Below are 21413 nucleotides of genomic sequence, written 5' to 3' on the forward strand. Positions count from 1 at the left end.
TATATTTATTCAGACCTGATCCATGCACATATAACAGTCCACGTAGGCTTGCTTAAAATAAACTAAAACATGATTTTTTTTTCGATTAAAAAAACAAAACAAAACAAACAAACACAACACAATCGTGCCTGATTATAACTGTGTTAGATTTAACTGGGGTGTCCCGGGGAGTCACATTTCAAACCCTACAAGTCCCGGAGCGCGCAGCTCGCCTCAACTCTCAGCTCTGAGCTCAGGGCTCCACAGCACACACCTCGATGGGCCGGGCTTTCCTTTTGCCGCCTGATGTGTCCTCGGAGAAGAAAAGACAGCTCTAAGCGAGCGATCTGAACTGCGGCGGCAGCGTACAGAGAGAGCGCGCGAGAGAGTGAAGGCGAGATAAAAAGATAGAGTGGGAGTTTTTAATACTGGACATGGCCGCTGCTGAGGACATGGCGGCCGTTGCGGCGCTGGCGCCTTGCCTCACTACGTTCAGCCTGGACGTGATTTACGGACGCGCCGCGTACATTCACGAGATGAGCTGCGGGGAAGTCGGACCACATCTGTACAGCCGCATGTGCTGCGCAGGTGAGTGAAGCGCGCGGAGAAGATCGAGGCGCGTAAAGACCAGCTGGCTACGTCCCAAATCGACAGTGGCGCACAGTGTTTACATAGTCTGCCATTTAGGAGTACACTTGGGACGTAGCCCTGTGTTTTAGTGAGACGGATAGGAGGGGCTCGGTAGTTAACCCGTTCTGTGACTCCCCCTTAATTCCTGGTGTGTTGGGACACTTCTGCTGAACGTGCTGCGCTCTAGATTCATTACTTTCCTGTGCGTAAATAGCTCCTGACAAGAAGATTCAGGGTTCTGTGATTTATACACTGGAACTAATTTAACACATACTAAAAATGTGCAAGTTTCATACTTGAAAGAAAAGAAATACCTCGATTTGCTTGTTGTAATTTAGGTTGTATCGTAATTTCAACAAGGTGGCTTCATACTCAGTTATTTGTTTGTTTGTTTGTTTGTTTACTCCCCCATTCATTCGTTCACTACAGAAACAAAGAAAAATGATCTCACGCGCTGTTGTTAAGAGTAAAGTTTCCAAAACAGACACGCGTAATTCTTTTTTGCATTTGTTTTACATATGGCTTTATTTTCGGATACTAGATATACTTCTTTCTTTCTTTCTTTCTTTCTTTCTTTCTTTCTTTCTTTCTTTCTTTCTTTCTTTCTTTCTTCACAAGTTTGACTGTATAGACTGTTTTATATAGATCACACACACACACACACACCGAGTGGTATAGGAACACATCCTTACAAATCATTACACATCATTATATAAACATGGCAAAAACCTTCTTTTTTTTAATCTCAAAACATAGTATTTAGTAATGTCTATTAATTAAACATGTTTAAACAGTGAAGTAGTGCATGTGTGGAGTGTTAGTCTGGACTTGACTAGCTATTTATATATATCTGGGAACTGTATATAGTTTCATGCTGAGAAAGAACTGGCTGAGGTTAAATCTGGTCTGTAGGAAAGATCTGCCTTCCAAAAACGAAGTGGGAAAAGTCCTCATCGGAAAAGTCTCCTCATCTTTTATGGAGGCGTTGGGACCAAACCCATAGAATCTAAAAATACACCCCGTTTCTCTCTCTGTGTTGCACTGATGACACGACTTGTGTTTTATTTTCCACAAGGGCCAGCATGGTTGTTAATGTGACTGCTCAGTAATTGATGTTGAACTTGGACATGGTTGTGCAGATCATTTTTTGATTCACACTTTAGTTCACGACTGGACCATTCAGTCTTCCACGGTGAACACAAGAGGGAGACATTTTCTTAGACCATAAAACCAGTTAGTCACAACCTTCTAGTAGATGTTAAATAAAAAACAGATTCAAGGCCATCCAAGGACAACTTGTTAATGAGGTAAAATGCTTACAAAGAAACCTGGGCCATAGAGTAGTTTACTCTGCAGTTAAACACAGCCTCCAACGCCACTTCCATCCGTTTCTCCTTTACTCTGCGTGCCAGGGAAGGTACCATTATGCTGTGTCCTGTTTTTCATTTTAGACATTAGGGAAGTGTGATGCCCTGGCTTCCCTGTTGCGAAAGCCTTTGGGCAATTCTGGCTTTGCTCCACAATAACAGTAGTAAGGGTGTGGGTCTGACATTCAGCACTCTTCCAGTATGACGTTATCTGTCAAAGCTGGATCAAGATTTTATCGTTTATTTAATGAATAATTTAGCTGTTTGCCCTGAATCCAAAATTTGCATAGAAAATAATACCAGTAGGTGCCCTGTTCGTTAATAATGAGACACCTGTGTTTGTCGAACCTCATGCTGTATCTGCCATAAATCTGGGTGTTTTTATGGCAGTGTCTGTAAGCAAGAAAGGGAAGAATTCTTGTTCTGTATAACATTCCAGTCTTCAGTATGAGATTATTGGTACAAGCTGTCACATGTACCTTTGGTTTAGTGCGTGAGGAGTGGGTGTCAGAACCAGTTCCTTGGGGTTTCATCTTCATCTTTTAGCATGTGTAACTATCACTTAATCATGTTCCTGATTAATATGTAAGATATGCACCGCTGTGGACTATCAGCTTTCTCTCATCCTGCATGCACTGCAGGTTTTTTCACAATCTTTTCACAATCTTCCAGGCCCTGTTATATCACATAAACAGTATATTTCCATCCAGAAACTACTCACCTCTGATAATTGTTATACCACAACAATAACAATGTTGGATGTTGATTCTGTTTAATCAGAAGGTGATGATGTATGTTCTATAACAGCAGATCTTGCAGTAGGTCAATGCATGTGTTGTAATACAATGTCATTTTTACATTATTGACTAACACAGGATGCTCAGCAAACATGGATTTTTAAAAATATGTAGAATTAAGTTGATATGGTGTAGCTTTCTGTGAGAAGACATTTATTTTGCATTTTGGGAAGGATTCTCTAATACCAGAAGTCAGATGCAAAGTAAAAACTTTAGGATGCAGCAATTTCTTGCCAATGTAAAAGGTTAGACTTTTTGCCTTCTTAACATACAAAAGATACATTTGTCAGAAGCGGCTTTTTATAGTTTAAGTGATAACTGGAACTAAATTATTTCATTGACATTCTACCACATTTGATGTAACTATTAATGGATAAAAAGCACAATATATTAAGTGACAGTAATCAGCTTTGGCATGGTAAGAATAACTCTTTGTGCCAGGCCACACCACAGCACTCATTGATTATCTTTCTATAACATCACACTTACTGTGTTTAATTCCTTCCATTTCAAGGTAGTTGATGCATTTCTTATTTTCACTCTTTTCTTCTGAAATTGTCTCAGGTGGTCTATTTATACTCATTTTCTGATTAAAAGTGACAGTAGTTAGAAACTGGATTACTATTCTGCATTTTGGTGCATTTTGGTGTTATACTGGCATATTGATACCAAAACAGATAGTACTGTGTGATAAGTAAAGAATGAAGATCGTTCTGTACTTATCACAAAGTACTATGTGGTTTGGTATCATGTGGGCCTCTTGGCTATCCTAACTCCAGGCTGCACTCTTTCAAACATGACAGCAGACCCCTTTTCACTCAGCTCAAGTCTAAACAAGCTGTGGGACAGAGCTAAAATGCAAAGAATCCTTTCCTCATCTTTTATCCAAGCAGAGCTGACATGCTGTAATGGCCTAGCAGATAAAAGGAATCCAAATAGTGTTACACCTGAAATGCTGATCATATTGTTAAAACTTAAACTTGGTTTTAAGGGTTTTCATAGACATAGACAATTCATAGACAAAACTATGAATCCACCCTTACTGTACATATTAGACTGTTTTTTCACCAAATACCTAAATCTTTGTATTTACTTTGTATTAGTACCTTGCAACTTGTTGTTTATTATCCTATTAACTTTCAAGTTCTCAGATTCTAATTGAGCTGTAAATGAGTAAAGTAGTTAATCCTATAGCTAAAAAATATCTCCATCCTAATTTTTGAATAAAAAAGGGCCACAATTATAAGGGGCTAAAAAATGAATACGGGACACTTATTATAATGTAGGAACATTTTTGGAATTTTATACTGTGGGTATAATTTAAATTGTGCTATTATCTTTTAAGTATAAATTATATGTTTTTGCCTTCTTCATTTTGTCCTTAAAGGTGTACTAACCTTTGCACTGAGCTGTACATGTTATTTATATACGCTCCATATGCAGTCATTTTAATTACACATTAATAATTACAGATTATTACGAAAAATTTTAAGGCCGGCTCCTTGAAATTTCACCAAAAAAAACTGTTTGACTGTCTGATAGCCTGACTATCAGTGTGTATACGCATTAAATCAAACAAAACAGCAGATGCAGACAGAGTGATGCTTTGAAGTTCTCTATCATCAAAATCTGGTGTACGTGTCCATGCTCAGGGTGATATTCCGCGCTTCAGAATGGCGTCTTTTCAGCTACACTCAGACAATGACGCTGCTGTGTGATCAGTGCACATCACAGTATTTTTACAGTAGGACTGATTCAAATCATTTCAATGCCTTTGCATGACAGTCCTAGCCCAAGGACATATAAGACACTGAGCTGCTTTAACTGACTCCAGTCTTCCCCCTAAAATGCTACCATGTGGCATTCCAGCCAAAATCGCTCTAATGTGGGCAGAAAGTGTGTGATCATGAGTCACATTATCCTTTGGGAAAAGGCTGGGCTTTCCCCCCTGTATGGTAATCGGAGACTCTTACAGTGCCCCCTGTTGATCAGATTCATAACCAGCCTCCTTGAGCGGGTGCGTTCCCCATTATCCCACTTTCTGGAACCTCAGCTGATGATTAAATGATGCCCTTCTGCACTGTTTTTCAGTATGTGGACCATATTTCAGCAATTGTATAGCAAATGTATAGCTTTGTGTATACTGCATGTACAGTTGTGGTACTTTTGATGGTCTTCCACAGTAGTGTGTTTGGATCATGAGTGTTTCACTAAATCATCAGTAGTATGTTTGTATCATAAGAGTTTCACTAAATCTACTACATTTTTCCTATATTGTCCTAAATTATGTAAAAAACGTATGTCACAAGGTGTTTTATTGCACTTATACCACACCAAAAATTCATAAATTGTTCTATTAATTAAAGAATGGGATGTACTTTTTATCAATTTATGGACACATTTAGTGTTGTGGGTTGTCAGTGAAAGTTCCTGTTGTCACTTCGTTTTAGCCACTCTGTCGTTCCCTCTCCAGTCTCTCTTTTTTCACTCTGTTAAAGCTAAAAGAAAATGACAGCTTGGATTGTTACTGGGAAATCAGGAATTGCAAAATCTACTAGAATCTTTTTACTCTAGACACTATAGTGCATTCATGTAAACCAGTGATTTCCTTTGCAGCGCTTTTGTCAGAGCTGCTGTTGGAGCAGCTCTGACCATCTGACCAATCAGTACAAAGAATCCAACACAATTGTGGTATAAACAGCCTTTAAAAATCGCTTGTTTATATCCCTTACTTCCTATTTAGCCACTTTTATTTCTGCTATCTCTGTCATTGTGGTTTATAGTTTTAGAGTTATATTAGACAGTTTAAGTTACATCCACTCCCTACTCACTGTGGAGAGCGAGAAAGAGAAACAGAGAGAGAGAGAGAGAGAGAGAGAGAGAGATGTGAAGGTTGGGGCTATTTCATAGTGACCCCCACTTTTTTTTGGTGTGGCAGATAATGATAGTTCAGGTCAGACCTTACTGCCCGAGGCAAGGTATTTATGACATGGGGAAGAATGGAAAGAAGGAGGAGGTAAAGAGGGGAACTAAAAAAAAGTGGAAAAAGGCGGGAGAAGAGAGAGAGAGGTTAAGCGAAACAGAAAACTTGGAACACACCCACCCGACTGCATGGAGTTTCTCATCACACTCAGATGCTGCTAGCTGTCAGTTAGAGACGAAGTGTAGAAATTTAGTGGTTTAACATTTAGTAAAAGAGGGAGAAGTGGAGAAAATGGCTCTACAGAAGTTTGTAAGGGCTTATTCAACTGATAGTATGGGTAGTGACACGGTGTTCACAGAGGAGAACTACTACCAGGGGATGCTCAAGTCCACGGAGGGAAAGAAAGGTAGCACTGAACATCTACATCAATAGAATGCATTATTCTGTTTTACTTTAGTGATTCTGTTTTACCATAAAAATATCTGTTACTTTTTTTTTTTTTACGCTAGAGTTCTCCTTTTGTCTCCTTGCTCAATATGCATGTGCAGATATGACAGGCTCTTATATATGTACTTCACTGATATATACATCTGGAGGACATCCGATTCATTTACTCTGTATAGTTTTTTATGTCCTCAAACACCCTTTTTTATGTTTTCCCTTACAGCCAAAATGAACCATAAAAAATCCAAGTTAGACAACAGTCAAATTTTGCCTCTGGCCAAATCTATATTTGGGATGGAATGGAATGATAGGATCTTAAATCATGTATTTGCTCTGGTATGGACAGGTATGGATATGCAGGGCTGGAATTCTGGGCAGGCTAAGAGACAAAAAAAAATTCTGTGCATTTGAAATGGTTAGTGTTTAATATATTAACAAATAAAAATATTTTAATCTGGTTTAAGCCTAGTGTTTTTTGTTACTTTCGACTTGTTTGAGGTCGCATATACTGTAAATGCATAAATATATTCCTTTTGTTAGATAGACTTTAACAGAATTGAAACACAACACTGTGTAAAATAGTGACACTTGCAGTCATGTTCATTTTAAGTTTGCATCTCAGAAATTGTACTGTTAAAAAATACAATAAAACTAATAAAAAAACAACAACTAAATTGTCTAAGTACATGTCTAGCAGATAAATGAACTCACTGTACATAATGCTGAACACTTCAATAGAAAATAATATATGTAGAATTGAGAGTACTTTTTGAAACATGAATGAAAAAAGAATGGGAAAGTTACTGGGCAAGCCTGCAACTCATATCACCTCAGACTGCCCTTATTAATCTGTGCTTATCTATTGTTATTGTACAACATGCCCCAAGAAGTGACGTACATGCTTGAAGAGATCTAAATCCGAAGCGCTTTTGTATTCTGCATTCTGATTGGTTTTTGAGATTTCTATGACCTGACAGTAGTGCCACCTACAAGGCTAATACATTTTGGTTTCCACAGCAACAATAAAGTTTTATATTTTATATAAGCAATAAATTTTTAAAAAAAATTTTTACAACTTTTTAATATTTTTTAATAAATTTGTGCTTTAAAATGTTTTAAGTGTCAGCGTTTGGGGTTTCTCTGCAATGTGACAAGAAACGTTAAATACCACTGGCGTGATTATAAAAACATAGCGTAAAGACATAGCTGTTGAAACTTGCTCATCTCACGCTGTTTTGAAACCGCTCATTGATTTTAAAAGAGTACCTGATTTAGCTTATGACTAAATGAGAGCCTTGTTGTGTCAAGTTTTTGTGCCAATTAAATATTCAGGTAAATTTTAGGTTCGTTTTCTAGTCAGCTTTGCATTTTTGCATTTTCATGGTAATAAATCAAGCTGGATTTTTTATTTTTTTTTTTGCTTTATATACACTATACCTGTTCATAGCTGTTTATGCCTGTTTATATAGAAAATGTCTATTTGTAGCTGTTATAAGTGATGACTAAACAAATTTCATGTATGCTTTACATGAAATATAACTATAAGCAGATTAAAAGAACAAAGATTAATTTTGCCCAAATTATTTAAGAGGAACAGAACACTACATGATGTGCAGTTATTGGAAAACAATCAACTTCAGCATATTGGTTGATAATGCTGCTTTAACAGCATATCCCATCTTGGGTTATTCCATACATACTGTACATGATGGAATATCTCATGCAGGCCAATGCATTTATCACTAAGCCAGCTACATTAGATTTAACATTCCATTCTAAAGATTTCTTTAAGTTTAATTTGTTCCATTTCCCTCCACAAAAAAACGTAAATATAATCACAGGAGAAAAACAATTCCGCTGTCAGATTAGAGGCATACATAAATGTATACGAATCTGCTCTCATGCTTTGCCCGCTTGCGTGCCAACCTCACATTCACTTCATGTTTAATTCACAGTTTCACAGTGAGCACAGGTGTAATTTGTCACATATCATATTTCGGATGCAAAATAGAGAAATAAGTCCATTTCCATTAAAACAGGAACAAAAATAAGCTTTGCATGGACTTCTCAATTCTTTCATTCTTTCAAACGCTGAAATATTTGAATATGGGAAAGGAAGTTTGATTTATTTTAAAGAAAATTTTCATGTAGCTTTTGTGTATTATTCACTTCTGTTGATTCTATGCAAGGCTCCACTATGTATCTGTGGAACTAACCGCCATTTTCACGTCTATCGCTTTACTATGGAGGTCATCCGCGTCGCTGGAATCAACAGTCAAAGGCTACATTATGTTTTTAATCCCTAATGATTTCTCTCTGTTTCTCTTTCTTTTCTCTTTCTCACATCCTCCTCTACAGATGAGCGTGACCGCGTACAGAAAAAGACTTTCACAAAATGGGTGAACAAGCATCTTATGAAGGTATTATAACACACATTATAACACATTTGCATTTTCTTGTGACAATAAAGAATCTGTACAGAATTATAATTTGCAGGATCGACACATTTATCGTGTTGGGTATTATAGATGTTCCTTCATTTTTTTTTTTTTTTACAATCAATACAAAAAGGACAAATACAGTAGTTTATGGTAAAATATAAATATGGAAAATGAGCAGAAAATTAATTAATTAATTGTTATTCATAAAGTGAGTGAATTTTAATTAAATTAAAAAAGAAAAATAGTGTGATAGTTTGTAAAGTTGTCATCTCTTTCCCAAGCCCAGTGTCATTCTTAATATTTCTGTTTTAATTTCTAAGTAAAACAATGATTTCTCTTGAAATTGGATTGAAAGGATGCACCCACAATTCAGTTATAATGTATGTAATTTATATAAAATGAGCAGCGGACATTTAGCAAATTACAGCTTTATCTAATGACCAGAGGGTTACCTGCTAAACCTGCACTTAACATTCTGAGAAAAGCAACTTCCTTAGTTTCCCTATTATTATGTACTAAAATGACAGGAATGTGTTTAGAGACAGGGTGAAGCCCCCAGGCAAAGTGAAATATTATATCTACTCTTGATTTATATGTAGCTATTTTTCTGATAATAAAAAGTCTAATCTCTTATACAAACTCTGTATCTGAAACTGTGGGTCTACATTTGCGTGTCAGCATGTATGTGTTGCTAAATCCATTACCGTATGCTTGCCGTATGCCTGTGTATACTGTATCCGTGTGTGTGAGTCATCCACATCTGGTCAGGTTTTAGTTCCCAGTAGAAGCACAATGTATTTTATTCATGGCCTCCTGAATTCACCATCTGCCCTGCAGGTGCCAAGCAGCTCAGGGGTGCCAATATTTAAATTACGCATCATATTTCCCTCATTGTTCCCAGTATCACACAAACCACAGAGAGACAAATACCTTGTGCATAAAGGAAGGAGGAAATCTTTGATGTTAGTGACGAGTCATGTGATGCACAATGTAGTTATTTTCAGAGATGGTGTTTATAATAACTTTGTTGTTTTTGTTTGTTTGTAACACGTCCACAACTGGATAAAGAGAATTTAAATGTAGCTGAATCACTTGGCCTGCGAAGGCTTAATTATTACAAAAATGAAACAAATCCTTCATTCAACAAGTTCATACTGAAGTCATAACCACACTGTCCTACAAAATAAATAGAACATAAGAAAAACTGTATTAACACTGTATAGTCTGACCACTTCTACTTCTCCCATACAGATCAGATCTGTCGTTCTAGACATTTCCTGTCAGCAGTTAGGCGGCTGTAAGCGAATCCTTTCCATCTGTATCCAATTATATCCTGACAGATTCCTTTTAGTTCTTCTTGCTGTCCTCAGTGGTGTGGCCAAATGGCCTGGTAGTTGTTTAGGCACTTTAGTGACTTTAGTGCCCATAATAACAACCTCACTCTTTAATGAATTGACAAACTATTATTTTAATATCATTAAAGGAAATATCATTGGTTATTATTATCAATGATTACAAACCTTTTGTACACAATTGCTAAAGAACTAGTTAATCATATACAATTTCAAACAAATGCAATACATCATGTTGTTTTACTATATTATAAAGATCATAATAAAAATAATTTAGAGCCTAAATTTACTTTCAACATCTACGTACTTTATTTATTTATTTATTTATTTATTTATTTACCAACATGATAAAGATAAAAAAAAGATATTTTATCATCAGGTTGAAATTGTATTATTTATACCAATTCTTGTTGTATATATCAAGCCTCATTAAATGATTATAAATGAGTATAAATGTCTGGTTTCTAAATATTCTTATTAATGCTGTAATAAAATCTTTATTAGTTGTTATGCATTCTGAAAGTAATAAAAAATGCCCATGTTTGTGAAAGAAAAATAATGAATTTTGAAATGAAATGAAATGAACAATGAAATGGAAAATAATGAAATAATGAATTGAAATAATGAAAATAATGAATTTGTCAAATAGTTTGCATCTATGCTTGAAAAATTTAATTTAATCAATAAATAATCTGTTAATGTTTAGGTATTTGTCGGTTATTGTCGTCTTTGAGCGTAAATCATAATAAAATAAAATAAATGATTAATCTGTTAGGGGTTTATTATTATTTTTCATGGTTAATTCATAATCACTTTGTTGCTGTTTAAGACATTCAGAACAGTACGCTGTTCACTTTTCTCTCAGTCTGCATTCCTCACTCTGTGATCTTATTACATTCTTCATATCTTTATTCTCATAAATCCTTATCTGTTATCCTCTTACTCATGTGTTATGCACATCTCTCTCTCTCTCTCTCTCTTTAATTTTCCTTTGTCTTTTCATTAAAATCTCTCCACATTCTGTCTCCATCCATCTCCATCAGCACTGGAAAGCAGAGGTAGGTCAAGTGTTTGAACCGAGTGCTGACTGAACTTCATCTGCATGGATTGTGATTAGTCTCATGCACCTTCAGCTCACACGTCTCCCTCTTGTGTTGTTCTGTATTCACTGCTTGGGCCTCTTGCAGGAGAAACAGGTCTTTAAGTGTTTGTATAGTCATTTTAGACCAGATTATTCTCTCAAAGCACATAGGTTGGTGAGCATTTATTTAAAAAGTAAATATAACTCATAAAAAAACCATCAGTTGAAAGACATATCAGTCATCTGATGATAATTTGATAATAATGCTCTGTTTTTAACATCAGTGCAGTGAGCATTGACCAAAGTCGTCTTCTGCAGGAGGCTTTTAGCAATCAATAGAAACTGGCTTTGACAGGAAATCTTTCAGTTCCATTTTTATTAATCTTTTTTTTTTTTTTTTTGCTGTGAGGATACTGACATAAATAGTAAATATAGATCCAAGTTATTAACACATTTGACACTTCCTAAGTTCTTTCAGTTGATTTGCTGTGCTGTGCTTTGTCTTAAATCTGTGAAAGGACAGGCTTGTGACCAGTTGTTTATACAACATATACTGCTCTGATTTTGGTCTAAACAGTGTGATGCTCCTGAATATGAGTGTTTCATGACAAGAATACAGGGGTGTTTGGGTCATCTGACTCTTTAAACCACACGTTCCTTAGAATTAAATTGATCAGCGTTTGTCTAGATAGAAGTGTTAGTCTTAGCAAGTTTATGAGTTGACATGAGCAAGTCATGAGTTGACAAATTAACACGAAAATAACTTTTTTAATTCAGAAAAAAAGCAGAAAATATAACTGTAAATGGTTATAATGTATGATTGTTCTTTGAATAATAAAAATAATAATAATAATTATTATTATTATTATTATAATTAATAATTATTAAAAATGTTATTGACTTATTACTTTCTCTGTATGTTTTTTTCCTCAGGCCCAGAGGCATATCACAGACCTGTACGAGGATCTGCGAGATGGCCACAGCCTCATTTCCCTGCTGGAGGTGCTCTCTGGAGAAACGCTGGTGAGTTCTTCAGCACTGCATTGGACCAGTTTCAGAATTCAGAATTTGATCTTGCACCGGATATGCATCCTGAAGCAAAACCTCTTATATGGATACCTGCTTTTTTTGCACTTCTTTCTCCTCCTACTTACTCTAGCAATATGTCCTTTAATAAACCCAACTCCTTCCTTACTCACAATAGCCGCATGATAGTCAATATTTAACCACCAAACTTTATTTAACCTACACTTAACTACAGTTGTTAAATTCCTTTAACATTTTGTTCTTTCACCAAGTTTTTGCATGTGTTGACTTTATACAGTGGAGACATTCAGGAACCCAGAGTTATGAAAGCCCAGTTGAATTACATTTACTTTCACAGGTTTTCTTGTGTTGCACATCTTTTAATGTGTTAATGTTGTGTTTTCTGCCTCTGTTTCAACTCCCTGCACTGGTTTTGCCCACCCCTGACCTTTCAGTTTTCTACTTGGCTGACCTCTGCCCTAACCTTGACCCCTTTGCCTTTGCCTCTTCTCTTGCGATGCTCTTGCTGGGGTAGCCGAGGGAGCGTGATGTTGTCAGGAACTCACGGTTGGTGAGTGGGTCTAGAACCTTCTGACTCGCCTCCTCAGGGGGTCTGGCATGCGTCACTCCCAGGTGACCTGGGTTGTGCATGATGTCACTTCCTTTGTCTTGTGTCTTGTTGTGAATGTTCTTTGCCCCTTGCAAAAATGAGCTTAGGTAGTCTGGATAAGTAGAAATTTATGCTTTGCCAGTCTGATCAACCAGCCTGGGCTTAGAGAAATTGTGATGTGTGAGACTGGTTAAAGGTTAGTAGGCTTTCTGGAAGGTTATATTATTACCTGTATATTATTTAAAGATGGAGTTGAATGAACTGGTCAAGCAAGGCCAACTGTTTTTGATCACATGAAATTGTCACAATTATTGAATAGATGGTATCATTTTAAAAATTGCAGAAGTATTTGCCATTTTAAGTATTCAAGTGCCCGAATAGTCAAAATATGTTTTCTCTCTTTTAATTTTATTATGGTCTCACACTTGCAAATGCATAGCTTATTTCATATGCAAAATCTGAAAGGTTGAGGTTAAAGTTAAGGTTGGGACAGGGTTAGCATTCATACCTATTCTTTCCAACTTTACAAAATCCAATCACATCATCATTTCATTATTATTATTATTATTATTATTATTATTATTAAAATAGTGTATAATATTTTGCATTGTAGTTTAGATCTGATTGGGAAATTCATATCTAGAAGTTGGAAAAATATCATTTGAAAAGAAAGGATATTTGAGCCATGATTTTCATTTCAAGTATTTAAGTTCTAAAAGAATTTTTTAGTAAAAAGCATGTTTGAGAATAGCGGAGGCATTAATTAAAATGATATTTAGGAACAAATGAATTAAATACTTTCCACCTTATGAATATAGGGATGAAAGGATGAAATCTGCTCAGTGTTCCTTATTAATGTTCTGGTATAAATTATCAGCAATATTCAATCAGTTATGTTTCATTTTTATACATCATGTCTTGTATGATACTATTCGGAGACATGTACTTAATTTGTTCTAAGTGACATCATACACTGAAATCAGTCAGGAGTCTGTCTGCCTCTCTCAGGTTAGACTGGCTGAACATTTGGTTAGTGTCATGAGTTCCAGTGCATGGTCTGGACTGTATGCTAGTGCATTCCCACCTCAAATGTTCCAGATGGCTTTTCATGCATTGCATATTCATTGTGGCATCACACCCAGTTCACCTTAGAGATATGAGAGTTTAAGTTGAATGGATATGCTTAAGAATGGAAAAATGGGGATTATTTCATTTCAGACATTACCTGATCATCTTTTGGTTTAATGCACACTGTTAGGAATGACAAGGGATTTATTATTATGTATAGTATACTGTTATTTATTGAAATAATATTTGATCTCGCAATGCCTGTCAAGTGTTTTGGGGCACAAAGTGGCTTGTCCAGTCACCCGACCTTATCCATCTGAAATGTCCTGGTAGGAGTTGAGAAACTTTTGACAGGCAGTGTATGTTTTTCAAAATGCAAAAATGACCAGATTTTGTTTGGTCAAACTATACCCATTCATAGTATTTATCTCTGACAGTGATTAATCTGTGATTTCCACTGCTTCTCACGCTTATATTTTGTGTCCAACAGCCCAGAGAGAAGGGTCGCATGCGCTTCCACAAGCTACAGAACGTCCAGATCGCCCTGGACTTCCTCAAACATAGACAGGTACAAGAAATCCTACAGTCTAGGATTATTTCCATTAACTGTTGTGTGGTGTTCAGGTCAAATTGACCTATTGTTACTGAAAGTGTTTTCCATTTGTTGTAAATTTGCAGTTGCATTATTGAGGGCTGTATTTCTCAGGCAGTGACTACAATAATCTGTTGTTTCTTGTGCATCTATTGTTGTTTATAATGTTTTTTTTTGATAAATCAGTTCAAAATAATAAACATTAACTGTAACATTGTTCCATTTCAATTTTTTCATTTATAAAACCCTATTTATAACCCTGGGTCAGTTTGGTCCGAACAGTATCAAAGGGTCCAAATATTGAACATAACACAAGGATTAAATTGTTTACACTTTCAATTTTTAATTTTTAATTTATTTGCATTTAAGTTTACACAGTTCAGTTTTTCATGACTGTATTTCTTATAACTTTTTTCTCCAGGTCAAACTGGTGAACATCAGGAATGATGATATTGCAGATGGAAACCCGAAGCTGACCCTCGGGCTAATATGGACCATCATCCTTCACTTCCAGGTATGGTATGATATAATCCTCACAGTATGCTGTGTTGGATTGCTGTGAAGTCTGCTAGTCTGCTGGTCCTGTTCCCCACCACATTAGTGGTAAAGCTATTTGATAAAGCTGTTTACCTCCAGCTTAATCTGGACCGTGTTTTCCATTTTACTTCTACATATGGGTCCTGATTATTAATTTTTTTTTTATTTTTTAGACTGGTTTTAGACTAAACAGATCTGAAACAATGAAAGTTTGATTTCATGTGTTGCACAAATGTAGTGGAGGTTGCACCAGAAAAAGTGCACTGGAAAAGTTCAGTTGAAGCTTGAAATAAAAGTTATTCATTTCATTTCCCAAACGGGAAAATTGTTGGTTTTATCCATTGGAATGTGGGCAGTTGGTTCCTTTAGTGACAGAAAAAAGATCTTGCTTGAAGTAAAACGGACCTGCAGAGGATTATGGACTGAGGCAGTGTCCATCCGCCTCAGTGACTCAGTATTCCCTGTAAGGAAGAGGGTGTGGGCATGTTGGCATGGCAGTTTGATGACTCATGAGACTTCTGATGTTTTTTTCCCAAGTACTTTAATGATTGTTGACTAGGGGATAATATAGCCATTGTCTACTTTTTATTATTGGCATGGGTGTTGTGTACTCATTGTATCAGCTGCAAATGCTGTAAAATAATTTAGCTTGCCGAGATAAACTCCTCATGCAGCTTTGGTCTAAACATTTGTCAGTTGCATAGGCTGTTAAAGGTCTGGATCATAAAACCACACCACGCATTGTATCACTAATCCTAATCATATCTGTATGGCATCTGTTCCATTAAGGAAAACAAAAACAGACTTCTTTTGTGGATGTTGGCATTGTGCAGCTGTGAAAGAGCCGTTTGGAAGAAAAAGCTGAAGTGAAAAGATGTTTCCATCCTGTCTGAGTCACGTTGTGCCACATTAACCAACTTCCCTAAATGCCAATCTAAACCAACGTCCCTAAGTTCCCTAAGAGCATCAGCCACACGCTTATAGACACGCTTATAAAAGTCCAATGTGGTGTCAGTTTTAGCCTGTGAGAAGTGATCCTGAAAGGAAATCCTGACTATGAATCACTGCAAAACCACAAAGACACTCACACACACGCACACACATACCACAAAGACATACATACACACAATTCACAACCAAACACAACCAAGACCTGATAACATCACCCTGATCATAAGATATTTTTGTGTGAATCGCATGATTGCCACTAGCTGCCATATTTACCAAGCACAGTATCCTAGCAACAGAACTAGGGTGTTATTATAGGATATCCTTTACCTTTAAATACGAAGCCTAAAATTTGTCCTGCTCTGTAATCTGAAACAACTGAACTCAGTTTATCATCAGTGTGGTTGCTATGGCAATTCTGAAGCTGCATTTTCTCTGGGAAATTTCATGACATTATTGCTATTATACACTACAGGCCTTTAAAGAAATGTTTAAAAGTGTTTCTAGGGCTTTAGAAAGTCCTGTAATTTTAACAGTACTGCAGTATTTCCATGCAATAAATCTCAGTTTTTGTTTATATGTTTCTGCCCATGAGGAATATGTAGCTTTATCAGAGAGGGTAGAGTCAGATAGGAAGAGGTGAAGGAAAATTTTTATCAACATCAAGCTGGGGTGATGTGTTCTGATGTGAAGTTAATGTTACCTTCTCAAAGTAAATTATTTAAAAATATTCAGCATGTACTGAAGTGCGTTATTTTTCGTATACCAAAGAAATTTCCCTGCATTTTTAACTAAATTGTAACTATTGTCAGAACACTGCTGTAGAAAAAATTTATAAACAACTTCTGACCAGCCAGATTCTCTGTTAATAAACCAAATATGGCATAATACTTCATACACTGCAATTGCAAGTCATATTTTGTATAGCAAAGGGCTCTAAAACTCCAAAAGGGCTTCTTTAATGGGTTACCCTTTCCACCAGCAGTATTACCTTTAAGATCATTCTGGATCACAGCTAAATCCCATATTATATCCTGTATCCCATTTATATACTGTAACTCTCTCTCTCTCTCTCTGTCTACCTCCAGATCTCAGATATACAGGTAAATGGTCAGTCCGATGACATGACAGCCAAGGAGAAGCTGCTGCTCTGGTCTCAGCGCATGGTAGAAGGCTACCACGGCCTGCGCTGTGACAACTTCACCACCAGTTGGAGAGATGGCAGGCTCTTTAATGCCATCATTCATAAACACAGGTGAGAAAGAGTTCAGCTGAAGGTGTTTTTAGTACTAATCACAACTCACACTCTCAACATGTATTACATGTGTTAATAAAGCACTATTTTAATGAAAAGCAAGAAAAACACAAAATATGTTCCACTTTTAGGTCCTCTAAAAACATTTGCTGAGTAAAATGAACTTAGACCACTTAATATTTGATTGGTTGCAGGAATTAACATAAACAAAATCCAAAAGTACAAAAGTAAAGCAATAATTCAAATAAATGAATAAATACATAAATAAATGAACGAAATAATAAATAAATACAGAAAGAACTTAACAGCCTTCTTTGCTGCATTAGTTTGACTTAATGGTTATATAAACTCTGGAATCTAGCATAGTAATTTGACACACATGATATCCACAGAACATCCACATCTTTTGTGTGGTCTTACACATTAACTGAACATTTTTGTATATTTGTACTATTCGACAAGATGCATCTTGCTGCACTTGAACATGAAATAGTATACAGCTGAAATGCAAAGTGGTGGGTTCTCTCTCTCTCTCTCTCTCTCTCTCTCTCTCTCTGTCTCTGACACATTCCCTGCAACATCATATCAAATTATCTGAGGGATTAGGGAAAAACATGGAGGGCGTAGCATAAAAAAGTGCCAAGTTTTCCCAGAGGCTGTAATTTAAACACCCTGCATGTTCTTGCACGGCACATGCCTGTGTCTCAGGAGAAATACCTGCTGCTCAGTTTCGCAGATGTTTTATTTCTTAAACGTAGACATAGTGCAAGCGTTGATAATTTTACTCCATTTCAATGCTACTAACAAGAACCATTACTAGAAGATCTAGATGAACCAACTGTGCAGATATTCTTTACATGAAAGAAGAGGATATTCTCTGAAGATTTTCTGCAGTTAATCTTTCGGACAAGCGAGAAGCAAGACAAGCTTGGTTATAGCGTCCGAACATCCAGCATCGATGCTCAGCCTGAAAAAGAAGCTTCGCACGAACAAGAGGCGCAGTAGCTCGTCGAGCAGCACTCATGGCTCAGTTAGTGATCTGGACGATCGGGTGGTCATGTTGTGTGAAACCATGCCCTCTGAGGGATCTTTTGACTCCGAGTCGCTAAGTCCAGAGGCTCGTTCCAACTGTGGATCTCAGAGTGGAGATTTTGAGCTAAGCACGGAGGAAAGGCTTTCCCCAGTGAACAGCAACAAAGTGTCCTACCGAATGGCATATTATACTGATGTGGTACCTGCTGGGACACAAGCCTATTACTACTACACCCAAAGAAGCAGTCAAGTGTATGAATGCAGTATGTTACTTGTTAGAAATGAGTTGATGGGTGTAATTGCAGATTTTTTGCCACACTGTGAACGTTTAAAGAGCAAAGTTCTAGGCCTAAGATTGCTTCATTGATTAATACATTATTGTAAGAATTTATTTAAGACATGTAAATATACAGGGTCATGAATAACAATACAGTGAGATACAAATAGATATAAAGGGAGTACTGGCAGGATTTATTTCACAATCGGTTCTGTCCTTCGTTGGAGTTTAGAAAAAATCTTTAGTATTTTAGTCACTTGCAAATATTATATTAAAAAATCTCTGTGTGTTAAACTGTGCTAGCTAGTGTTAACTAAGATATATGCTAATAGTTATACATTGTTTTTAGCATAACTTGTCAAATTTAAATCAGTAGTTTTGAAGTATTTGTGTTATAATTACACATCTTCAATTCCAAACAACCAGCTGCTCTGAACTGGTTAAATTCTACATATTTACTGAAGTAGATGGAGCATGTAAGTGCGTGCTGTTGATAGTCTTCAGTTGTCTTTTTGCCAAAGCGTTTGATTGTTCACTAAATTAACGACCAACCAATTTTTTTCTAATACCAAGAGAAACTTTTAGCATCAGGATTACTTTCTCTCAAAGTTTATGATGATGCCATGAATAAACTATTGCATCAATCAAATGTAGCATGTGTAAAATACAAAAGAACATCTTCCAGCTGTGGTTACATGTGTGCAGTTTCATCCCTTGTTCTCAAAGACGTGCCTAGCATGTATATCATTCCTTGGCAGCTGTTAGGATTCCTGCTTTCCTTTAAGCCTGCTCTGACATGGTCCATTTCTTGTCTGTGCCTTAGGCCTAATCTGATTGACATGACTAAGGTGTACAGACAGACGAACCTGGAGAACTTAGAGCAGGCGTTCAGCGTGGCGGAGAGAGAGCTGGGCGTCACCCGTCTGCTCGATCCAGAAGGTAAACTCGATCATACCCTGAGGCTGAGCAATTTTTTAATACAACCTGTTCGTTTTTTGGCACACATTTGCCTTGCCTGTAGGAGCAAATTAAATGATTACTAGCAATATAATATGAGTAATATAGAAACAAATAGTATATATGTCATATCACTAATTGCTCACATGAATGTGAGTTGCTCAAATAATATATAAAGCAGACGGAGGTGTGCCCCTAACATGAGCCAGCACACATATGTTAATAGATACTAGCATAAGTAAGAGCATATTGCATTTTGGCTAGCTAAAAACAAAATACTGTGCAGTACCATGCCATTTTTGTACATTTGGAAATAGCTTAGTTAGCTTACACTGTGTCATTCATAACTACCAAGCCAGTCAAGCTGGCTAAAAAGCTAAGAAGCACTTTACAACACCACATCAGTTATGTAAATAGCGAGAAGAGCTGTAGCTCATATTATGTTGTTTATAACTAACTAGCCATATATGCTGGCTAAGATACTAGGATTCAGCTAACAACACTATCATTCATACACAATGGGGAGAGAAAGCGTAGCTCACTTAGCTGAAAAATGTTGTGTTTTTCATAGCTAGTTAGCCAAGTTAAAACAACCTGAGAAGCAGTTTGCAACTCTACATCATTAATAAATAACAGTGTCAATGGTTAGCTTTATTTGTGTTGTTCATGATTAATTATGCACACAGAAAGTTATCTGAAATGAAATAGATAAGCCATAAGGTTGTCAAGCTGGCTAACCAACTTTAAAGTAGTACATCACATCACATCATTTATGCACAATGGCTAGTACAAATCTAACTTAAAGTTAAGCTGTTCGTAACTAGCTAGACATATTTCAGTGAAGCTGATGCTAACTAGCAAGAATGCAGATGACAATAAGAGGTAACTAAGCTAGTCAGTGCACTGTCATGCATACAGATACTCAAGACTAATCTATAAACACAACATGTCTGAGTATTTTTCTTTGAATGTCACATTAATATGAACGCTGTATAATGTGTAATATAATCACTGTTTATGTGAGCTATTCTTTTCCACCCTATTCTTTCATTAATCCAGTGTGTTGTTTTTGCTTCCTCTTGTTGTGTAGATGTGGATGTGCCACACCCTGATGAGAAGTCTATCATTACATACGTCTCCTCCCTGTACGATGTCATGCCAAGAGTTCCTGATGTACAAGATGGAGTTCAGGCTAACGTGAGTCTCTTTCTTTGATACAGAAGAAAAAATCTACTTCTGCTCCATTTAATTCTAAGCAAAACTCACAACTTCTTTGATTAAGTGCATGCGATAATTTTTGATATATATATATTTTTTCTACTGCAAATTTCCACCACATTTGCCCTATATGCCCTAGATGTTCTGTTTCTACTTTATTGTGTTGTATTTGTGTCTTATTTTTTATTCCTTTACTTTATTTATATTCTTTTTACCTTAGTGTTAATTTGATATTTTTATATTGAGGACAGTCATAAAAAGCATTTCACTACTGTGTACATGGGACAAGTAAAATTATAATTTGAATTCATCCAATTGGTCAAAAGACATATCCATATAACTGGACATGTTCCATCCATCCATCCACTTCTTTACACCAATTATTCTACTGGGGCTCAGGGAACCTTGAGCCTATCCCAGGAGACTAAGGGCACAAGGCAGGGTACACACTGATCAGGATGTGACTGAACATGTTTTTATAGATAAATAATTAACAGCATGGTTATGCATTTTAGCCTGAAGATGATTAAATTTTTAGATTAAAAAAACACATCATTCTTTTAGTTTGTTTTATAGTTTATGTTGCAGAACATCAATGAAGTGTAATATAAAAGAAGTCTCTGTGTTATGGGACAGGAGCTGGAACTACGCTGGCAGGAGTACTACGAACTGGTCACCATGCTGCTGCAGTGGATCAGACACCATATCGTTGTGTTTGAGGAGAGCAAGTTCCCCACCAGTTATGAGGAAATTGAGGTCTCATACCAGCTCAAAAAACAAGCACAAGCACATGATACATACATACAGTTGCATGCTCTTAATTTATTGTATAATTCTGCAGTTATATGTTGCTATTCAATACTTTTAAACATCTCTTAA

The 21413-nt window shown here is 36.4% G+C and overlaps 1 protein-coding gene across 12 annotated transcripts in view; it reads left to right on the top strand.

Moving 5' to 3' along the window:
• Nucleotides 1–21413, top strand: part of pleca (plectin a) — a 110370-nt gene that overhangs the window by 63891 nt on the left and 25066 nt on the right. For 8 of the 12 annotated variants that reach the window (XM_058378329.1, XM_058378330.1, XM_058378335.1 and 5 more), the window contains 8 exons: nucleotides 8499–8560; nucleotides 11948–12037; nucleotides 14209–14286; nucleotides 14732–14824; nucleotides 16884–17050; nucleotides 19183–19298; nucleotides 20407–20513; nucleotides 21171–21290. In XM_058378329.1, the coding sequence (XP_058234312.1) occupies nucleotides 8499–8560; nucleotides 11948–12037; nucleotides 14209–14286; nucleotides 14732–14824; nucleotides 16884–17050; nucleotides 19183–19298; nucleotides 20407–20513; nucleotides 21171–21290 (833 nt within the window). Of the gene's footprint in view, nucleotides 1–247; nucleotides 568–5895; nucleotides 6103–8498; nucleotides 8561–11947; nucleotides 12038–14208; nucleotides 14287–14731; nucleotides 14825–16883; nucleotides 17051–19182; nucleotides 19299–20406; nucleotides 20514–21170; nucleotides 21291–21413 lie in introns of those variants that run through there. The other 4 variants (XM_058378331.1, XM_058378332.1, XM_058378333.1 and 1 more) reach the window with 2 other exon arrangements.

Source organism: Hemibagrus wyckioides, linkage group LG24 (genome assembly GCF_019097595.1).
Source record: "Hemibagrus wyckioides isolate EC202008001 linkage group LG24, SWU_Hwy_1.0, whole genome shotgun sequence".
Taxonomy (NCBI): Eukaryota; Metazoa; Chordata; class Actinopteri; order Siluriformes; family Bagridae; genus Hemibagrus; species Hemibagrus wyckioides.